This window comes from Fistularia commersonii, chromosome 23, assembly GCF_037954325.1.
Source record: "Fistularia commersonii isolate RoL2024-O1a breed Wild chromosome 23, RoL_Fcom_v1.0, whole genome shotgun sequence".
Classification (NCBI taxonomy): domain Eukaryota; kingdom Metazoa; phylum Chordata; class Actinopteri; order Syngnathiformes; family Fistulariidae; genus Fistularia; species Fistularia commersonii.
The window spans coordinates 5163129-5181733 of NC_141306.1; the positions used below are offsets into that span (position 1 = coordinate 5163129).

Genomic DNA, 18605 nt, shown 5'->3' on the forward strand with positions numbered 1-18605 from the left:
GGGAAGAAAAAGTGAGGCTTATATAAATCATTATAGTTTACTGATTGGGGATGAAGGTTTGACAAGGAGTGGTTATCATCATTTAATGTAAATGAGTACTTGTTTTTGTGCATGTGTGGACCCATGAACAGGTTCACTGCACATACAGAAAATATGGCCAGTGAACATGTTGTTACTGAATAGAAACACTTCGGTTTTAGCTTTAGAATCCTAGTTAATCGCCAGGACAGTTGTCATATTTCTAAGTACATGGGAGAAAAATTAAAACACCCACACAGAAAGCAATAAGAATTTCTCCCAAATACAACTTCCCATTTGCTTTCGTTTTTCCAGATTATTTAAAAGTTTTTTAAGGCCATCTCAACTTTCTTGTTTTGTTTTTCTTTTAGTGTGCAGCCCCCTGAACAATTTTTCTGAAGAAATGTGTTGCGTTGTTCACATTGCAACCCTTTTCAAATTCTTGAAAGGTTGCAAAACTAGTCTCTTATTACTAAATATCCACTTCAGCATGAAAAATTAAAACCTTTTCCATTGCAAAGCTCTCATTCTGATTACAAATTTAGCTGGACTTTGTCAATTATTTCAGGGCTTGGATTAGTTTAACATGTCTGGGATATTTAGTTATAATTTGACAAAAGTAGGTTTCTGGTATTATATCACATTGGCTGGCTCTGAATTGGCAAAGAAATGTTTGTGCTAAGCCACATGACCCTAATGTTTAGTAGGATTATATACAGCATTTGGATTGTTCTGTAATATGAAATGTCAGTGGGTTCTTAAATTAAAATCAACAAAAAAAACATCTAATCATCAAAGTTGGAAGAGAAAACCCAAACAGTATCTTCTAACCTGGAGAATTAAAAAATAAATACATAAACAAACAATTTTTTTTTAATATTGGTCCAACTCAACAAAACATTGTAGTTCGCAATGCAGTTAAAAATATCACAATTAGTACCTCAGGACAATTGTGTGACAAGTGTGCATATTTTACAGACAAGTTTGATTTCTAGTTGAGCAGAAAAAACATACAGTACCCTCACTCCAGGACTAATACTCCCCAGCGGATTGTAGCTCTTCACATTCTCATTGTCAAAATATCCCAAAATCTGGAACAATGTAAAAAGTATTTTGTCAATTCAAATCTCAGCTGGTCTCTATATCTTGATAGACTGGCCACTACAACTTACACTGAAAAGGAGGACAGTTCTCTGGCACTACAAATTGATTGATCTGGGCAGATCGGTCAGAATACCAAATGGTTTGGTCTCAAATAAATCAGCAAAAAACAAATTTAGCTGTGGCTCTGTGCTTTGGTTCAAAAATGTCTTGGTGTGATGGTTGGGGAGGGGATGACAGATAAGCCCCGCCCTTACAAAAAAGAAAAAAAGAAGGTTAAAACGCATTTAAAATTTGGCTCACAGATAAATCTGACAATCGTTGAGCAGAATAAGAGACAGACAGACAGACCAGTTGCTACAAAAGCTGGTTTGGTACAAAATTGTCAGACACTTTTAGCCCTGATTACTTTCACATCACAGCTGTCTAGTATCACACTGGACAGAGATAACTATTCAACAAAAACTCAAATGTTGTTCTGGGATCCCAGTACAGCCGCCTCACTAACACCTGCTGAAATGAACAACCATATTTAGCCAACCATATTCAAGTCACACCATACAAGGCAGTGATATTGAGTATTGTGATTGTATCTGGGTTCCTGTTCAAATACTGACAAGATGAGAAAGTAAAGGATGTCATGGCGAATACAGATGGAGGTCCATCGGAAACAAAGAGGCACTTCTGGCTAGTCAGGACAATGGCTGTATTTGGTAACCAGTAAGTACTGGGAGGACGGGAGGCCCAGTTTGTCTTATGGACACACAACGAGAGGAGGCCCAGTCTGGGCATGTCCACGACCACCCACTCCCCTACCCCCCATCTACACATTCCACACAGGTAGAACCCTGACAGATGACACAACATGTGCATCGACACGTGAACACACACACACAAATCAATACAACACTGCATCTACCTACCATTGAGCCACACACATGCAAAATACACACATACATTAAAACAACTTACTCGAGGCACATCTGGAAAACACATTCCAGGCATCTGTTTGCAATGTTTAACACTGAAAATAACACTGTGTCTGAGGACCCATAAACAGGTCACACATAGTAGCACGCCCACACTCGCACGCAAACAGATAAACACACACATGGCAGATGCTGTGTAAAATATCAGAATGGTATATCTTAATATTAGCTGTGTCCAAGAATCACTGTAAAAGACATGTACTCCAACATCATGTATAAATGATGGTTGTGTAAATGATCGATATTGTCAAGGTGCTAATTCCTCCAAAATGATCAGAAATTATTTTTAAAAAGGGGAAACTTCCTACAAAAAAATTCCCAAGTCATTATGACTTTTTACTTCATGCAGAATATTAGCAACTGTATAGCCTGGGAAAAATGTGACAAAGAAGGAAGAAAAAACTAAATTACACGCAAGAAAGAAAATCAAAAATGAATTCAAGTAACGGTAACAATACCGACTTTGAATGGTCAATTTTAAAAAATGTTAAAGTAGTCTAGTAGTTATCTTCTCCAAAATTTCAAGGTGTGATGACCCGAGACCCACGTGCATCTAATGAACCCAAATTTAAGAGCCCTACTTGAGAAGAGTGTTTACAGAAAATTGACAAAGTGAGCTCACAACAGTGTGCGTGTACATTACTGATAGTCTTACTGATCAACTCATTCGCCCTCCGGTAATGATTTTGGCTTCACTTTCTCACTGGTTCATCAGAGATGATCCGGTGTGTCTTAAGTGCCAGACGTCTTCAGGCATGTCTGAGTACCAGACAGCCTGCACTGATGTCCTGCCAAATTCTGATCCATTATGGAAGAACAGTTTGGCATTGGGCCAAATCCAGCGCTACCTTTGTATGTGTGTGTGTGTGAGTGTGTATCTAAGTAATTATGGACTCAATCAGAACAGATATTTTCCAAGAGGGATTTAAGATGATTAGTTGGAAACATTTAAGGAAGTGAGGGGTAAAGAGAGTGTGTGTGTGTGTGTGTGTGTGTGTGTGCGCACACATACACATAGCCATGTCACCTGCAGGAGAGTTATGAACCTGCTGACACAGAATTCAGTTCTATAGACACTAAGAGGCTCAAGGTTTTAATATACGGAGTTTTCATCAGCTATTCTGATAAATCATAAGATTTTAACAATTTCCATGTTTCATACTGCTTCAACTTCTTTTATGAAAAATTCCCCTGAAAAAAATCTGAATTAAAAATTTACATTTTACTCTTTTTATTAACTGGATAAGTGAAGTTTTGGGTCGATAGAAGGCCATCTTTTGTAAATTTACATGTTGGTTTCCAATCTTTATACATACATCTTAACTAGTTTTCAAGATATCTGGCCCCTAAATTTTTTGGGTCAATTTCATTTTAAAATATAACTGTTTGTGTTTATCATAATTTTCTAACCCCTTGGGTAATTTTGAATAAATAGAAACAAAAGCGTGAGATATTTCTGATTTTTCAAGTCAGCTTGGACTAATATGGCAATTTCTTGCCAGTCATGGGTAACTTTTAACCTATTTTGAGGTCATTCAGATCTATAATGAGTGGTCACAATGTAAAAGATTTAACATTACAATATATTTTTTATCCTCTTGAAACAGATCTCTTGAAACATTAATTAGAACTTTGTCACAACTCAAAAATTATCACCTGTAAAATGTGATTTAACTGCGCATGTGTGAAAACTACTGAGAAGAAACAGACTGGTTTGTGCTTCGCTGCCTTAATGCAGGCTGGAATGTTTTTGTATTTGATAGAGAACCACTTGTCATGAGCAAAGACAACGAGACGTGTGTGTGTGTGAGTGTGTGTGTGTGTGTGTATAAGTGACACTGTGTGTGTGTGTGTGTGTGTGTGTGTGTGTGTGTGAGAGAGAGTGTGTGGGTGGAGGAGTGGGGGGTCAGTAAGTCATGGGACCCTCTCTGATCTTTACAGAGTTCGGAGGCCTGTCTGAATGCAGTACCAGGATGTGACAGGGGCAGCTCTCAGCCCCGCTGACCTCCCCTAATCTCCTGTGTCACCCAAGTCCTCTGACGTCTGGCCTTCCAGTCAAGTGCACACCTTCACGGGCTTCATTTTGTAGGTTCACACAACTGACTAATGTCTTCAACTGTACGGATACCCCCCCCATGCTTTACCTTGAACAGGGACTTTTATGCTCTAATGTCACACAGGGTGGGAGGTCAGAACCTAGTGCATCTAAAACATGGCATGAAGACACAAAGAGGGTACACATGGCTGTCTGAAAGCCCATTCTATAAGCCACAGGATCATAAACCAGCAAATTACAACCTTTTCACTCCTCAAGGTCACAGGAAAATCAGGTGTTCTGGGTAAAATTATGAGCACAAACTGCAAAACATAACTAACTATAAATTCCCTGTAACAGAACAGGGCAATACGGGTAAAAAGAAGAAAAATACAACCATTGCAATTTATTGATTCATACATCAATTCTCCATACAATTCATTCTGCACAAAGGGTCACAGTGGGGCTGGAGCTAATGACAGCTGTCATTGGGGAAAAGGCAGTTATGAACCTAGACCAGTTGCCAGTTGATGAAAGGGCCGCATTTAATAATTTTGTTGAATTTAAAGGTAATCTCTTATAAAATGAATGAAAACAGGATGCTTTCAGTTTATTTTTTGATTATTTCCTTGTCTTTAAAAACAGCTGTAGCTTATTGTCATTTCTAAGTATCATCATGCATCTCACAGGCCTTTTGATTGAGGCTCCTCTCAGAAGTAATCTCAAGGGATAAAGCACAAGCATTCAACAGCTGGCTGGTCAACTCTGCATCAACAATCGCACCCCTGTTACAGAATCTAATTTAGATTCGCCACATCTGATCATCTGCTGGAAAGACTATATTCACTTCCTGCTGCACAATGATATGGTTTGGGAAGAGGCCAACTGACATTTCTGACGCGCGTGTTGTGTGTCCGCTACACAGAAGATTAGGAACTGTTCTTTCTTGTTTGTGTTCATCATCAGTGTTACATAAAAAATTCCAGGCTTGTTTTCATGACACATTGTGAAGGAAGCCAAAAAAGGTTAAATAAATGTTGAGCTTTCCCAACCAGTTTTTTAGGAGGCCAGTCGGTGTTTTTGATAAAAACCGACTTATCTTTTCACAAAACATTCAGGTTATTGAATTAGAAAACACTATATGCCCCAACTGATGTGAGATTACTGAGACTGATTTCAACACTGAGAGACTACAAAAAAAATTACAGCTGCAATGGTAGTCAATGTAGTGGATTTTTGAGGTATGAAAAAATAAATCTTTCTCTGTGAAGTGCATACAGATAAGCGATATCAGCAATTGAACTAAATCCTGAGTCCACTCGGAACTCTTACACTCTTTATAATAAATAATGTCCTTTGTCTTGTCCACATGATATTTCAAGGTCTGAGGAGGGAGCTGTACTGAAACAACTACAGTGGCGGGCTGTAGCTGAAGGCTACACTAATTTGTTTAGAGGCGCAGATCAACACCTGTCTTCACAGTGGAATGTGGAAAGAGAGTAAGAATGAAAGGAGGGAGGACAGCCTTTGTTGTGCTGTCCCTGCCAGGTCTTGGGACATGATGAATCACCCTGGTCCTCATGACATCCTCTCACTCTCTTCACACTGGAAATACTCACATAATCAAAAGGTACTGTATTCATTTAGTGTGCATTGACTTTGTAGCGATTCACACACGAGGAAGCCAATGTTAATTTTTAGTAGAGTTAAAATGATATACAGCAACTTTTAATGGGCCTATAGTAGATGTGGTGTATCTGCTTGTATATGTTGTCTAACTTTTTACCTAGACTCTAGGAGGCAGAAAACTATGCTTTAAAGGATTCAGAAATTAGTTTCAGTAGAACATTTATCTAGCAGAGTTTGTTCCAACTAGACTGTTTACACTCTTTAGAGTTGCCTGCAGCCCATGACGGCTAGATAAGTATCACAGCTGATCATACGGCTGCTGTGTGACTCTGGTGAAGTCGGTTTTCTGGGTGGTTTTCAGTGTAAATCTAGAATAGCAGTACCATTGTACGTTAAGTCAGCAACATAAGCAGAAAAAGTAACAATAATATTTAATTGTCAGTATTCTATTTCGATTGCTTTATTTATTCCTTGTAGAAAATATTCCCTAAAATATTCCCTTGGGTTTTACCAATCATGGAAGAACCATGAGCAGCCACTTCAGCGGCGCCCAGGGAGAAGTTACAAATTCAATGTCTTTCTCAACAATTTAACAGGGTAGGAGGAGCTTGGGAACCAACCCAGGAACTTTCGGTTCCACCATGAATCTAACTAGGACCACACTTGCATTTTGTTTTTATTGATTTAATTCTATAAAAACTGTATAGGCAATGGCCTTAAACCCCTGTGTCAGTTTTCATTCTTGTTTTAGGTAATTTTTTTTGTTGATCACTTTTTTCAGTTGTAATTTTGATAATCACTTCTGTTCTTGGCTGAATACCATTAGTTTAAAAAGCGCCTCTTAAAATAGAACTTACCTATTGCAACCCTGGAATTTTGTATTACTATGACACATTTTTGTTTACATACGGCCTATTTTGTACAAATTTAATTTGTATATTTGTCCATCCATCTTCTGCCGCTTATCCTGCACTCAGGGTCATAGGGGACACTGGAGCCCTTCCCTGCGGTCATTGGGCGAGAGTCGGGGTACACCCTGGATTGGTGGTCAATTGCTGGGCCAAATTCAAAGACAGACAACATTCATTCACTCACTCATTCCGAGCAATTTTCCCAATATTTGTCCAATTTACCTGCTGCATGGTTTCGGAATGTGGGAGAAAACCAGAGAACCTGGAGGAAACCCATGCAGACACGGGGAAAACATGCAAACTCCACACAGAAAGGTCCCCTTGTGCCACCATGCTGCCCATATATTTTTCCTTCTTATTTTTTTTTTTACCTAACTCATTCCATGTGGAATGAGCAATGCCAACCTGGAAACAAATGCCTTGTCTTTTTCTAAGTACTTAAAATTAATAATTCACCTGAGAAACTAACTAAATATCATCATGAAATAGCACACAATATTTATAATTATTTTCCAAAAATGAACAAGTGATAATCTGAAATCGTCAGATTGCTGTGAAAAATGAACATTAATGCAGAAAGAATGGGCTTTTTAATGTGTTTTAAGAGAAAAATCAAGAAAATGCTATCCCAAAAACATCTGCAATAGATCAACTAAACACCACTGGGAAGGTAGCACTTTGAATATCTATAATAAAGTAACAAAAGTTAAAAAAAAACAAAACAAGAACTACTTGAGAAGACAGGGAAGCCTACATGTCTCCAGAACCTTTATTTTAGCTGTCAGGAGTTGGGACAAGTAAAGTTTGGAAGCCTCTGACTCAGAGCACTAAGTCAAGTCAGGAGTAACTAACAGACACCAGCAGTCTTTGAAGCACAAGCAGCTCATTCTCCAGCTGAATTTACTGCCTCTAAAAGATACTATTGTCTGCTGAAGGGATGCACTTATTCTCAGGAGCGGGTGTGCACAAGCGTGCGCGTGCACAAACACACACACACAAACACACACACACACACTTTTCAAGGCTCTGGGTAAAATGTGTTATTAGAGTTGATCTCTTGCCTGTCCTGCTGTTTTGCATCTGACTGTTGTAATTACACAGTAACACTCACTCAAAGGCAGTCATTCACACCTTCAAAAAAAAGAAAGCTTCACGCAACAACAATCAAAAGACATATTCAGAGGGGTCAAAGACTTCTTATTGAAAGGCAAAAAAGATATTTTAAATATTTTACCGATGGCTCCACCGCCTGTGCACGTCAAGTTCTTTACTGGATCACAGAGAGGTGAGTTTGATTGGACCCAGGTGACAGTTAGCGCTTTAATTACCAGTTGCGTTCACTGTCTGGCGGTCAATACAGATTTGCGTTGAAAATGGCTTGAATGTGCGTTTTATATATTTTCTTTATTTTATGAATTCCAACCGCCCCCCTCAAAAAAGTGACTAATAAACACATTAATACTACATTCTTTTTATTTTACTTTTTTTTTTCTTTCACAACATTTCTACACGTCGCTTGCTAGCTAATTGACCTGCCTCACATTGGGACGTAGTCACCAGTCTCTAAATGAAAAGCGAAAATAGTAACATTTTTATATATTTTGGGGAAACTGGGGAGCTGGGGTAGATAAGTTTTCCCCTTGAACAAAAAGTGTTAAGACAGCCCGGAGGTTTCAACGCCACACCGGGTTTTATTGAGCCAACAAAACGAGCAGCAGTAAAGTCATTCAATATTACAGCCCACATACCTTCGAAATCTGATAGAATCCCTTCGAGGTGGTCGTTGACGGAAAGAGCCGACATCCTGTCTGAGAGCGGAGGCTCCGGACGACCCGCCACTCAAACGGCTGAATTCTGACAAAAACAACAAAAAAAAAAGTTTTATACGTGTGTGTGTTTATATAAAGTTGGTTCTTCGTAGCCCGGGCTGCTCGAACAGAGGCTGCTGAGTGCTGCGGGGGAAGGGGGGGGACGGGGACCGGCCGTGCTGTTGTCAGGACGGGGTCGGCTCCGGTGTGGCCGTGCTGGAGCGCGGAGGACTGGTGATGAGCGCGGTTGTGGCCCGCCCCCCTCTTCTTCGGCCCCCCGCCCAGCCTGGAGCCAGGACCCTGGGGGACATGAAGGCGGACCATGCTGGGTGGAGCTGAGTACAACACCTGGAATCAAAAAAAAAAAAAAAACTGTTCAGTTTCTCTTTTCTTCGCTTTCTTCCCCCAAACCACTGGTTTGCACCCCTCTGTAACCCTTCCCTGCTAACATGCATACTACAATCAGAATCAGAAGCACCGGATGTGGCCCTCAGAGGCAATTTTAGTGCACAGGGGTTAGTATTGGCAATAAAGAAAGGATCATGCATTTATGAATACAACTGTATAATAGGCTGTACGTGAATACTAATGACTGTGCAACAAAAATAACTACATCTGGACAAAGGCCAGAGAGAGAACTGTACATCTTTGTGATGCACTGAACATCTATACTGTACGAAGACCTGGGCATTTTACAGCCCGCGGGCCACGTCCAACCCAGTTTGCTTTTATATCCGGCCCGCCAAAGTATTGTAGCGAGTCACGAATGTTGAAGTTTATGTTGATTGTTGGTTTGGGGTGCAAGGAATTCAAGGTTTTTTACCTGGAATTGAGAGGGAACAGTTAGTTGTATTGCAGGCTTGTGTGGCATGGCTGTGGCCAACAACAGCTACTGCTTATTAAACGGACGGTTCACCGCCACACGGGTGTTTCCCTGACTAAAACTCTACAGTATTTTCTTCGAATATTTTTTGCTTTTTTTATGTGGCTCACCAACCATTGTCTTTGAATATTTAATTTAATTTTACTTTATTTATTTATTTATATATAACTGGTAAGTATTTTCAATCAGTATTGAATTTAGAAACTCTCCTTTTCCTTTTGTTTTGTATGGACGATCACATGCAAAATAATGTTGGTACATTTATATGATCATTGATTTTAAAGTTGAAATAATTTACCAAAAACTGTTAATATTTATTACAATTTTCATTTTTTTCAGTGTACATGATACCTAGTTGGCCTACTCATAAAAATTAAATCAGAAATTAATTGCCCAAATAATTACTCGCAGCCAAAATAATTGCCCACCCCTGCTGTGGCGTTTTAGTCAGGGAAACACCCGTGTTACGGTTAAACGTCTGTTTAATGAGCAATAGCTGTTGTTGGCCACAGCCACGCCACACAAGCCTGCAATACAACTAACTAGTCCCGCTCAATTCCAGGTAAAAAAACCTTGAATTCATTGCACCCCAAACCACACCCACTAGATTCCCAGAAACTCCCAAAATCACACAGAAAACAAGCATCAACATAAACCGCAATATTCATGACTCGCTACAATACAAATTAATTATAGCATTCAAAGCAACACACCTGGGTTGCGAGGGAGGTTTTACGGAGCCCTTTAGAGTTGAGGAACTGCACAGCTCTGGGAATGAAGGTGATGCAAACAGTAAAGACCATGGACTCATTCTTCAAGACAGATAAAAAAAAAAACACAATTTCAAGTAGACCTTCCCACTCAGAATTGTAAGTTTGAACTTGAAGTAGCATGTTTCTCGTTTCCTTAACCCCGTTTGGAAAGGGTAGTAAGATGGTGCAGTGGTCTGCACTTGCGCCTCGCAGCAAGACAGGCTTCGGTTGAGTTCCAACAGGAGAGTGGAGTTTGCATGTTTTCCCAGTGTCTCTGTGGTTTTCATTCAAGTTCCCTGGCTTCTTCCCACAGTTCAAAAACACACAGTATTGCAAATAGAAGACCTTAAATTGCCCAGACATGGGAATGAGAGAGTGAATGGTTGTTTGTCTCTATATGTGGCCTTGTGATCGATTGGCCCGATGACAGCTGGGATAGGCTACAGCATCCCTGCAACCCTGACTGCAAGATAGATGGTACAGATAATAGGTTTGGGATTTTTTTTGTGTAGTTTTAGTTCTTTTATCCAAATTGTATGTTTCATACTAATTCCATTGTTCATATCTATGAGAATGGGTTATAGCAGGGGAGGGCAATTATTTTGGCTGGTGGGCCACATTTCTTATTTAATTTTTATGTGTGGGACAACTTTGTATCATGTAAATTGAACAAAATGAAAGTTGCAATTTAAATATTTACATTTGAGGCATTTTATTTCTACTTTAAAATCATATAAATGTACCAACGTTATTTTGTATGTAATTTTTACATACAAAATTAAACAAAAGGAAAAAATAACTTCAATATGGACTGAAAATACTTATCAAAATATTCAAATAAAATAGCTTAGCGGGACAGATAAAAAAGGAAAACGGGCCGGATGTGGCCCACGGGCCATGAAATGCCCAGGTCTGGGTTACATTCTGGTTAGTTTTATCTATAAGGAGATAGAAACTTCACCTCACTACTATTTTTAAAGGTGGGGTTCACCACAGAGGAAAATGAGAAACCACTGAAACTACTCCCACGCAAGTCTTAAACCAACAAAGTGGTATATTTACTTTAAAAGATAATTGGACTTTTACGGTGAAGTCACATGTTCCCTCATTCTGATCGGTTGGAAAAAATGAGCAAAGACCAGGTCGCATCACCTTGGAGATTTTGCAGATGAGTTTGTGCATGCAATCAGATATCTACACATGATCCTCTTCTAGAGATAGTGACAATTTGGATTGTCTGGCACATTCAGGATGGAGGTCAGGGTCTGAGAACATTGAGGTCATCACATTGGTGGCTGTTGTACAGGAGAGAACAAGTCTAGAACAGAAGAGAGGTCACTGGTTTTGGTCACTGATTCATTCCACCTTTTGCTGTGTTTCTTTTGTCTGGAAAAGGTAGATGAGTTGAATCTTTGTTGATTTTCCCTTTTTGATTGGTTTGGGGCAACGTAATTCAGATTTTACAAAATGGGGGAAAAAACAAAAGAAACAGGGGCAAAGACTTTTCATGATCAGATCTTGTACACGCTTGATAGATGAAGTTATTCAAGATAAACTGGTAGAATTTGTATTCCTTTGCTATTTTGGTTGTTGTGTAGTTCATAAAGTAGAGCAATTTAGATTAGCACAATAGTACAATTGAACTTCTAGCCAAGTCCATGTTATGTATAGAAGGCCTGCTGTTCCAGTCACTCAGGAGGAAAAACATTACAATGTGAAACACACAGAGCAGCGGCTACAGGGGCAGCTTTAGTCCAAAGCTATGCAAAGTGTCCCATGTCAGTATCACAGATGGACCGTGACGATGTTCGTTTGTAACCAGACAGAAACCGCCTCTTCACCACGGTCTTGATCCAATTATTTGATCTTATCTGACTGTGACTGCTGCGCCCAGATCTGGACAGATGAACTGCACAATGAAGGAGAAAAACATGGTTCCATTCAACAAGACTAAACATGGCAGATGAGAAAAAGCCCCTAAAATGGCTGGGAAGTGGCGTTTCACCCTCATTTGAATCTAAAGGATTCTTGTTTCTCATAAATGCAATATAACAGAGACACAGTGTTTCTGTTCATTTATTATTCCCCTGATTTATCCTGAGTGTGAAATATGAAGCGGCTGTTGCTGAGATGGGACACACATTTGCTCCTTATATGGAGAGTTGCTGCAGTTCAGTCTGATTAAGAGTGAATTTTGTGAAGCTTGAGGGGCAAGTGAGAGTGTGTTTGCTTTCAGGTAAACCCTAATGAAGGAATGATTCCCAAGCAGCACACACCTTCTCACACATCCCCCACACATTCGCACACATTCAACCACACACCATACACATACACACACATTGCACAGATCAAGAAAAGCCACAGTGACATTAATCCCCTCCAATTCAGAGCCACAAGGCTAATGAGAGCCCCTGATCCTCAGTGCTAACAGGTGTGTATGTGCGTATGTGTGTGTGTGTGTGTGTGTGTGTGTATGTGTGTGTGTGTGTGTGTGTGTGTGTGTGTGTGTGTGTGTGTGTGTGAGAGTGAGTGAGTGAGTGAGTGAGTGAGTGAGTGAGTGAGTGAGTGAGTGAGTGAGTGAGTGAAACAGAGGATTATTTTCTGATCTCACCAAAATGCAAAACATGCTGTGGGAAACAGCATCTACATGTTGAAAGAAGTTTTTCTGCGTGTGTGTTTGTGTGCAACCTTAAGTACGCAAATAAACTTTTTTTGTTATACTTTGGATGGTCCTGCAAGAATGACAAAATTGTGTAATCACATTTTATTCCTTCTTGCACATGTAGCAAAAAATCCCCGTGTCTTTGTCATCTTTATTCTTTAAAAAAGTGCAAAATACTAAATGTTTGACAAATATTCAATTGTGTCATGTTAATCATCTGGATTTAACTTCTGAATGGCCCAGAGGTTCAACTAGATTTTCTAATCAAAACTTTAAAAATAGTTCTCAATAACTTTTCAAAATACTTGTAAGTGCTGCTAGGACCACAGTGTGCTGCACATCTGACTGAAATCTTGAAAAATTTAGCTTCCTGTATGACATCAGGAGAGGTCAAAAGCTTCCCCTCCTTAGCAAAAAAGAAAAACAAAGTGTCAAAATCAATATTTTACTCATCACAGTTTTCTGTACCATAGGGCTTACTTGGATGATGTGATAATTGAAAAAAGCAGATACCTTTTCAACAACTGTATGATACACAGTTGTCTCAGCCTCCTGTCCACCTCACATGTCATCTCTCACTCAAATCTGATCAATATGGTGTGAGAGCCACAAAATCCATCACCTTCAATCTTCTTCATCATCCATTTAAAGTTGTCAGTGCTGGTTTCATAGTTTGCGGATTTTTAATGGAGCACACCACAAAATACTCTCAAATTTGACTATTGTATTTTTTAAAACAATGTTATGTGCTTTTTATGACTCCTGCAATGTTTGTGATGTGTGTGTGTGTGTGTGTGTGCATGTGTATGTGTAGGGAGTTAATGTTATTTATACAGCCTCAAATCACTAACACAGTTCGCCTCTGAGGTCTTTACAACCTGTACAAGGTACGACACCCACTGCCCTTAGACCCCTGACTCGTGTGTGTGTGTGTGTGTGTGTGTGTGTGTGTGTGTGTGTGTGTGTGTGTGTGTGTGTGTGTGTGTGTGGTTGTGTATTTGGTCCTGCTTCTACTTGCCTGAAGGAATCTACTAACACAGTGCCTGATGTCTGGCATGAATTGTCAGACTAAAGAATCCAGACTCCACATTCCAAAGTACTTTTGACTGACAGATTCATGTACATGATGCAATACGATACATGGAGATTTGGATCAGATAATTATTCACCAACCACATTAAGATAAGATAAGATAAGATTTCTCAATATTATTCCGAAATCTTTTTTGGTAGGAAATATGGATAAATCTCAAAATCATGATACAAAGACTCCTGTTGGTTGTTTGTCTATTGGCTTCAAAATTGCAAATGAAAAAAAGACACTGATAATCTGAGCAATTGTGTCCTCTATTCTATTCACATTTCTGTAGAACCCCTCTACAAACATTGTAAAGATATCTGGCACATCATAACAGGCTTACATTTTAAATTTATGACTTGATAATATTTAGAAATTATGTTGCTCATAGTTGTGAAAGGTTTTGTCGTCAATCTTTTCAAAAGCTCTCCATTACTTTTAACAGTCTTGCAAAGGTTCTTGCTGATCTCCAGGTAATTGTTACATTTACATATATATTTATATTTACAAAACATAATGAATATGATAGAAAGACAAAATGGATGGCCTGAATTTGGACTCTATTTTGTTATTTTTCATTTACTTGTGTTACATACACACACACACACACACACACACACACACACACACACACACACACACACACACACAACATACATATATATTTTTTTCTTTTTTTCAAAGGAAATCCCTTGAAAGAAAAAAAAAAAACATTTGAAATGTAATTTTTTTTTAGTTGATCTAATTGTTCTGATTGAGACTGGATTTAAATAGCAAACACTGAATCTCCAGTCCAACACCAGCTGACCTTCATCAGGGATGGACTTAAAATGTGTCCTCTACTTACCCTGAATTTATTTGTATCTTCATGAGTGCTGACTTTTAAGCTTTCAACTGTGGCTGTTAGGAGTCACATTTCCAACAAGCATTAAACAAAGTGATGAAGTGGAACAGCTAAATGGCATTCTGTTATTATACAATCAGAAAACAAAGGTTACACACAGAAACAAACAGCTTCCTAAGAGCAATACCATTAAAAAAACATTGAGATTCCATCAACATATTGAACTCTGTACATTTAACTGTTTTCTCACAGTTCTGAGCCAAATCTCTCATCCATTCTGAAACTCAGTTTTATATATTCTTATATAAGTAGATACCGTAGTCACACTGTCTCTCAAAGACCACGTGACTAGTCAGTAAAGAATGGATATGTTGGCTACACTAGTTGCTAAAGAAAATAACAGAATGGTTGCTCAGGTTTGAAACAGTTCCCTGCCAACAACTGTAGCGCACAATCTTTTCTTTGTAAAGAAGCCCACGTAAGGTATGGGAAGAGCACCCCATGAATAAAGAGGTTTTTCAGTTGGTGATAGCTCTTTGGAGAACTGAACAATTTTGGGGGGGGGTTGTTTCCGTGCTTTGCAGACAGGAAAGAGAAATGTGCGTGGGGTGTGTTTCCAGAAAGAGCCACTGCACCGTATGACTTCCTTGTTGTGCGACTGGCATGGGAAATTGTGCAGGAAAACATACTTTGTCCTTCTGGTACTTCCTTATTTGCCTTATATGAGGCGCAAATGGTGTTAGATAACCGTGGATTTATCTCTGATTTTTTTATTGAAGACTTAAGCGCTGTTTTCCATGAAGTGGATGTTCCCTCTTGGATTTAGCTCTATCATAGAAAAGTTTCAGCTGCTATGGCTCAGTTAAGAAGTGGCATCCCCAAATATCCAGAATTTGGACCTCTTTTATTTGCTGTCTCTTGGATAGGTCAGTCATATCCACATCTTATATTGCAATATTTGACATTCAGCTTTAAATGCCACTAAAAACTCACTAGTCCTTGAGGTGAAGTCATTCCAAAATCTTTTCTCTCCAAAATCCCATATGTTCAACTGATTTAAAGGCGAGGGGTCTGGAGTCACTCTGTTTTGTGCATCAAGTTTCACAATCCATTTCATTAGTCATGCCTATCTTTCCACAAGCATCACTGTTGAGTGTGTTTTTTTAAGCTCGAGAATCTTTTTTTGACAGTGGTTGATCTGAATTAGAATTATGACCGAACCCTGGACATTCCTGCCTACACCAGCTCCCTGTAACATTTCATCCTGATTTTAAAAGTCTGTTCCACACCTTAAAGCTATAAAATGACTTGAACCTCAATCTATGGATGACCTGTTGACATGGTGTTTCCTCTCTCATTCAAATGAGCCATCACACCCAGGCTAAAGGTCAGTGACCAAAGGTGATTGGTCATTTGCTCCCACATTAAAGAAAACTGCCCTTTGAACTAATTCAAAGTAACTCATTTTAGTGTCACCTTAAAACAGGACAGTGAGAACTGTTACTTACTCGTAACTATAACTCAGATTCTGCAAAAATAGAATCATGTCTGTATCAGTTTGATGAATTTTTTGATCATCTCTTCTTTCGATTCAAAGGGAGACACAAAGCAGCTCAGAGGTTGATGGGCTGATAACCGACCCTCCTGCAGAGCCATTTTGGGATTGAAGTTGATCAGACAGCTGGATTCTGACAGAAACTCTTACCTGGAGCGCATTCACCGTATGTAAACAGCTGCTTGTGGGCCTTGTAAAACATAATAATAAATTCCTAAGCTCACATACACTGCATATGTCAAACACATAAATAATTGGCATTGCAGTCTGACTAATGGTGGAAAGTCTTGAAAAAACATCATTTTAAACCAGATTTTCCCCTGATCCTCTCCAATATTAACAATGACCTCTATTCTCAATGCAATAAAAGTGTTGTGTGTGTTTGTTTATGAGCATGTGTTTCATTTGGTGCTTTGTTTGGCCTCCTAAACAAGAGGTGGATGTTTATCTGCAAAGTTACGGAGGTCAGTGCAAATTACATACCTGTCTCCATATCCTGAACCCACAGGCAACTGAGGTCAAGGGTCAGCTATTGTCTAACTGACCTGATGTAACTCGTCAAATGTCTGTTAAGCCGAAAACCCGTTGTACGTTGACTGCAGTGTTTGGGTGAAGGTCAGGAATGGTGCAAGTATACTGTAGATATTTATTTGTTTGTGTTATCATTGCCACACTGTGAAGCCTGCAAACTTGTTATAGAAGCAAAGCAGCCATAAACTGTATTTTCTTCAGAAGAAGAAAAGTATGACAAATTTTACTGCGTGAGTAATTCATTTGTCACACTGTAAATTTAATTTTATCAGACTATAAAGAATAGAGATAAGACTCTGTAGCCGGAGGGGGCCGTAAAACAAGAGACCCTTATTTCAGGAAATCCTCCCAAATACAACGTTGCTTCATTTCTACATTATGTAAAAGGGGCCTCAAGGATCCTGAGCTACAGTATATATGTAGGTACATGCATCTGTATGTGTGTGTGTGTGTGTGCGTGTGTGTGTGTGTCCGTGTGTGTGTTTGTTGGGGCGTTGCACAATGAAAGGCTGTATCAATCAGAGTCTGACAGGCTGTATAGGATGAAGCCAGGTATTGCTTGTGCGTGAGATTGTGCAGGCGGGGACAGGAGCCCCTCAGACTGATGAAGAGGAAGATTTTACATTGTGTCCATGAACAGTGGCAGAAAGATGAAATCATATTTGGAAGAATCTTTCACCTTTGGGGCTATCTGAATCTTTGACCTTCATTGTTTTCTTTTCTTATTATCACCAGAGGCGGGTGCATTTATAGGACATGAATTAAACACAAATCCTGGATGTTTTCTGTGAAAAGTGAGAATGTCGATAATAAAATGTAGACTGTGTTAAGAATGATTTTGTTTGATTAAACCAGTCCTCTTTCCTGTATTTCCTGTAATGTTATTATTATTATTATTATATCATTATTATTTTTGTTATTATTTGAGGATTTGTTTTCTTATCCTGTTTTTACTTCTCACACCCACCACTTCCTGATGGCTGATAGTGTTTCCTCAGATTATTTTTCTATTGAGTATCCCATGACTATTTTAATGTTTTGAATCTATCACAGGGATAATGTGTATTGTATTTACTGATTTCTCAAAACACTTACTGTGCTTAGCATATTGAATAAATAAATATAGTTTGATGATTGGTTGATGAGTTTTACAAATTTTTTTGTAGTAATATTTCTCTTCTATTTATCGAAGGAAATGAATATGTTTCAAATATATTCCACATCCTACCTTGCCCATTTAAGTTTATCGTACTCACACGTAATATATAAATACATTGTTTAACAAAAAAATTCAAGTCTCCTGGCCTTACATATTGCGAAGACAGGAATTACATTACCCATGGGGATCTGCTGCCCTCTAGCGGACAACAGGACATCCACTATGTGAAAGTTGGTCATTGTCCTCGGTCGCTGCATGTTGATTCCTACATACACACCAGAGAGGGGCAATACGTATCTTATACCTGAATTCCTCCTCATTTCTTTCGTTGTTTTCTTTTCTATGATAATATCTTAGCGCTCAACAGGGTGGGAAATTATGTTATAAAAGAGCAAAATATGATATTTTTTCAATTTGTAATTATAAACAAGTTTTAAAAACGAAATAAAAACATTGTAAATATACTGCTCAAAAAAATAAAGGGAACACTTGAACAACACAATATAACTCCAAGTCAATCACACTTCTGTGAAATCATAGTGTCCACTCAGGAAGCAACACAGATTCATTTTGACTTGTTTTAAGGACATTACATCAAAGTTGGATAAGCCTGGAGTGTGTTTTTACACTTTAATTTTGAGTGTGATTCCT

At 38.9% G+C, this 18605-nt stretch overlaps 1 protein-coding gene across 1 annotated transcript in view; it reads right to left on the minus strand.

The window, feature by feature from the left end:
- Window positions 1-8584, minus strand: part of septin12 (septin 12) — a 61450-nt gene extending 52866 nt beyond the window's left edge. The window contains exon 1 of the mRNA XM_086170792.1: window positions 8432-8584. Coding sequence (XP_086026918.1) covers window positions 8432-8486 — 55 coding nt within the window. The 5' untranslated portion in view covers window positions 8487-8584. The remainder of the gene's footprint in view (window positions 1-8431) is intronic.
- Between the last annotated feature and the right edge of the window lie 10021 nt (window positions 8585-18605).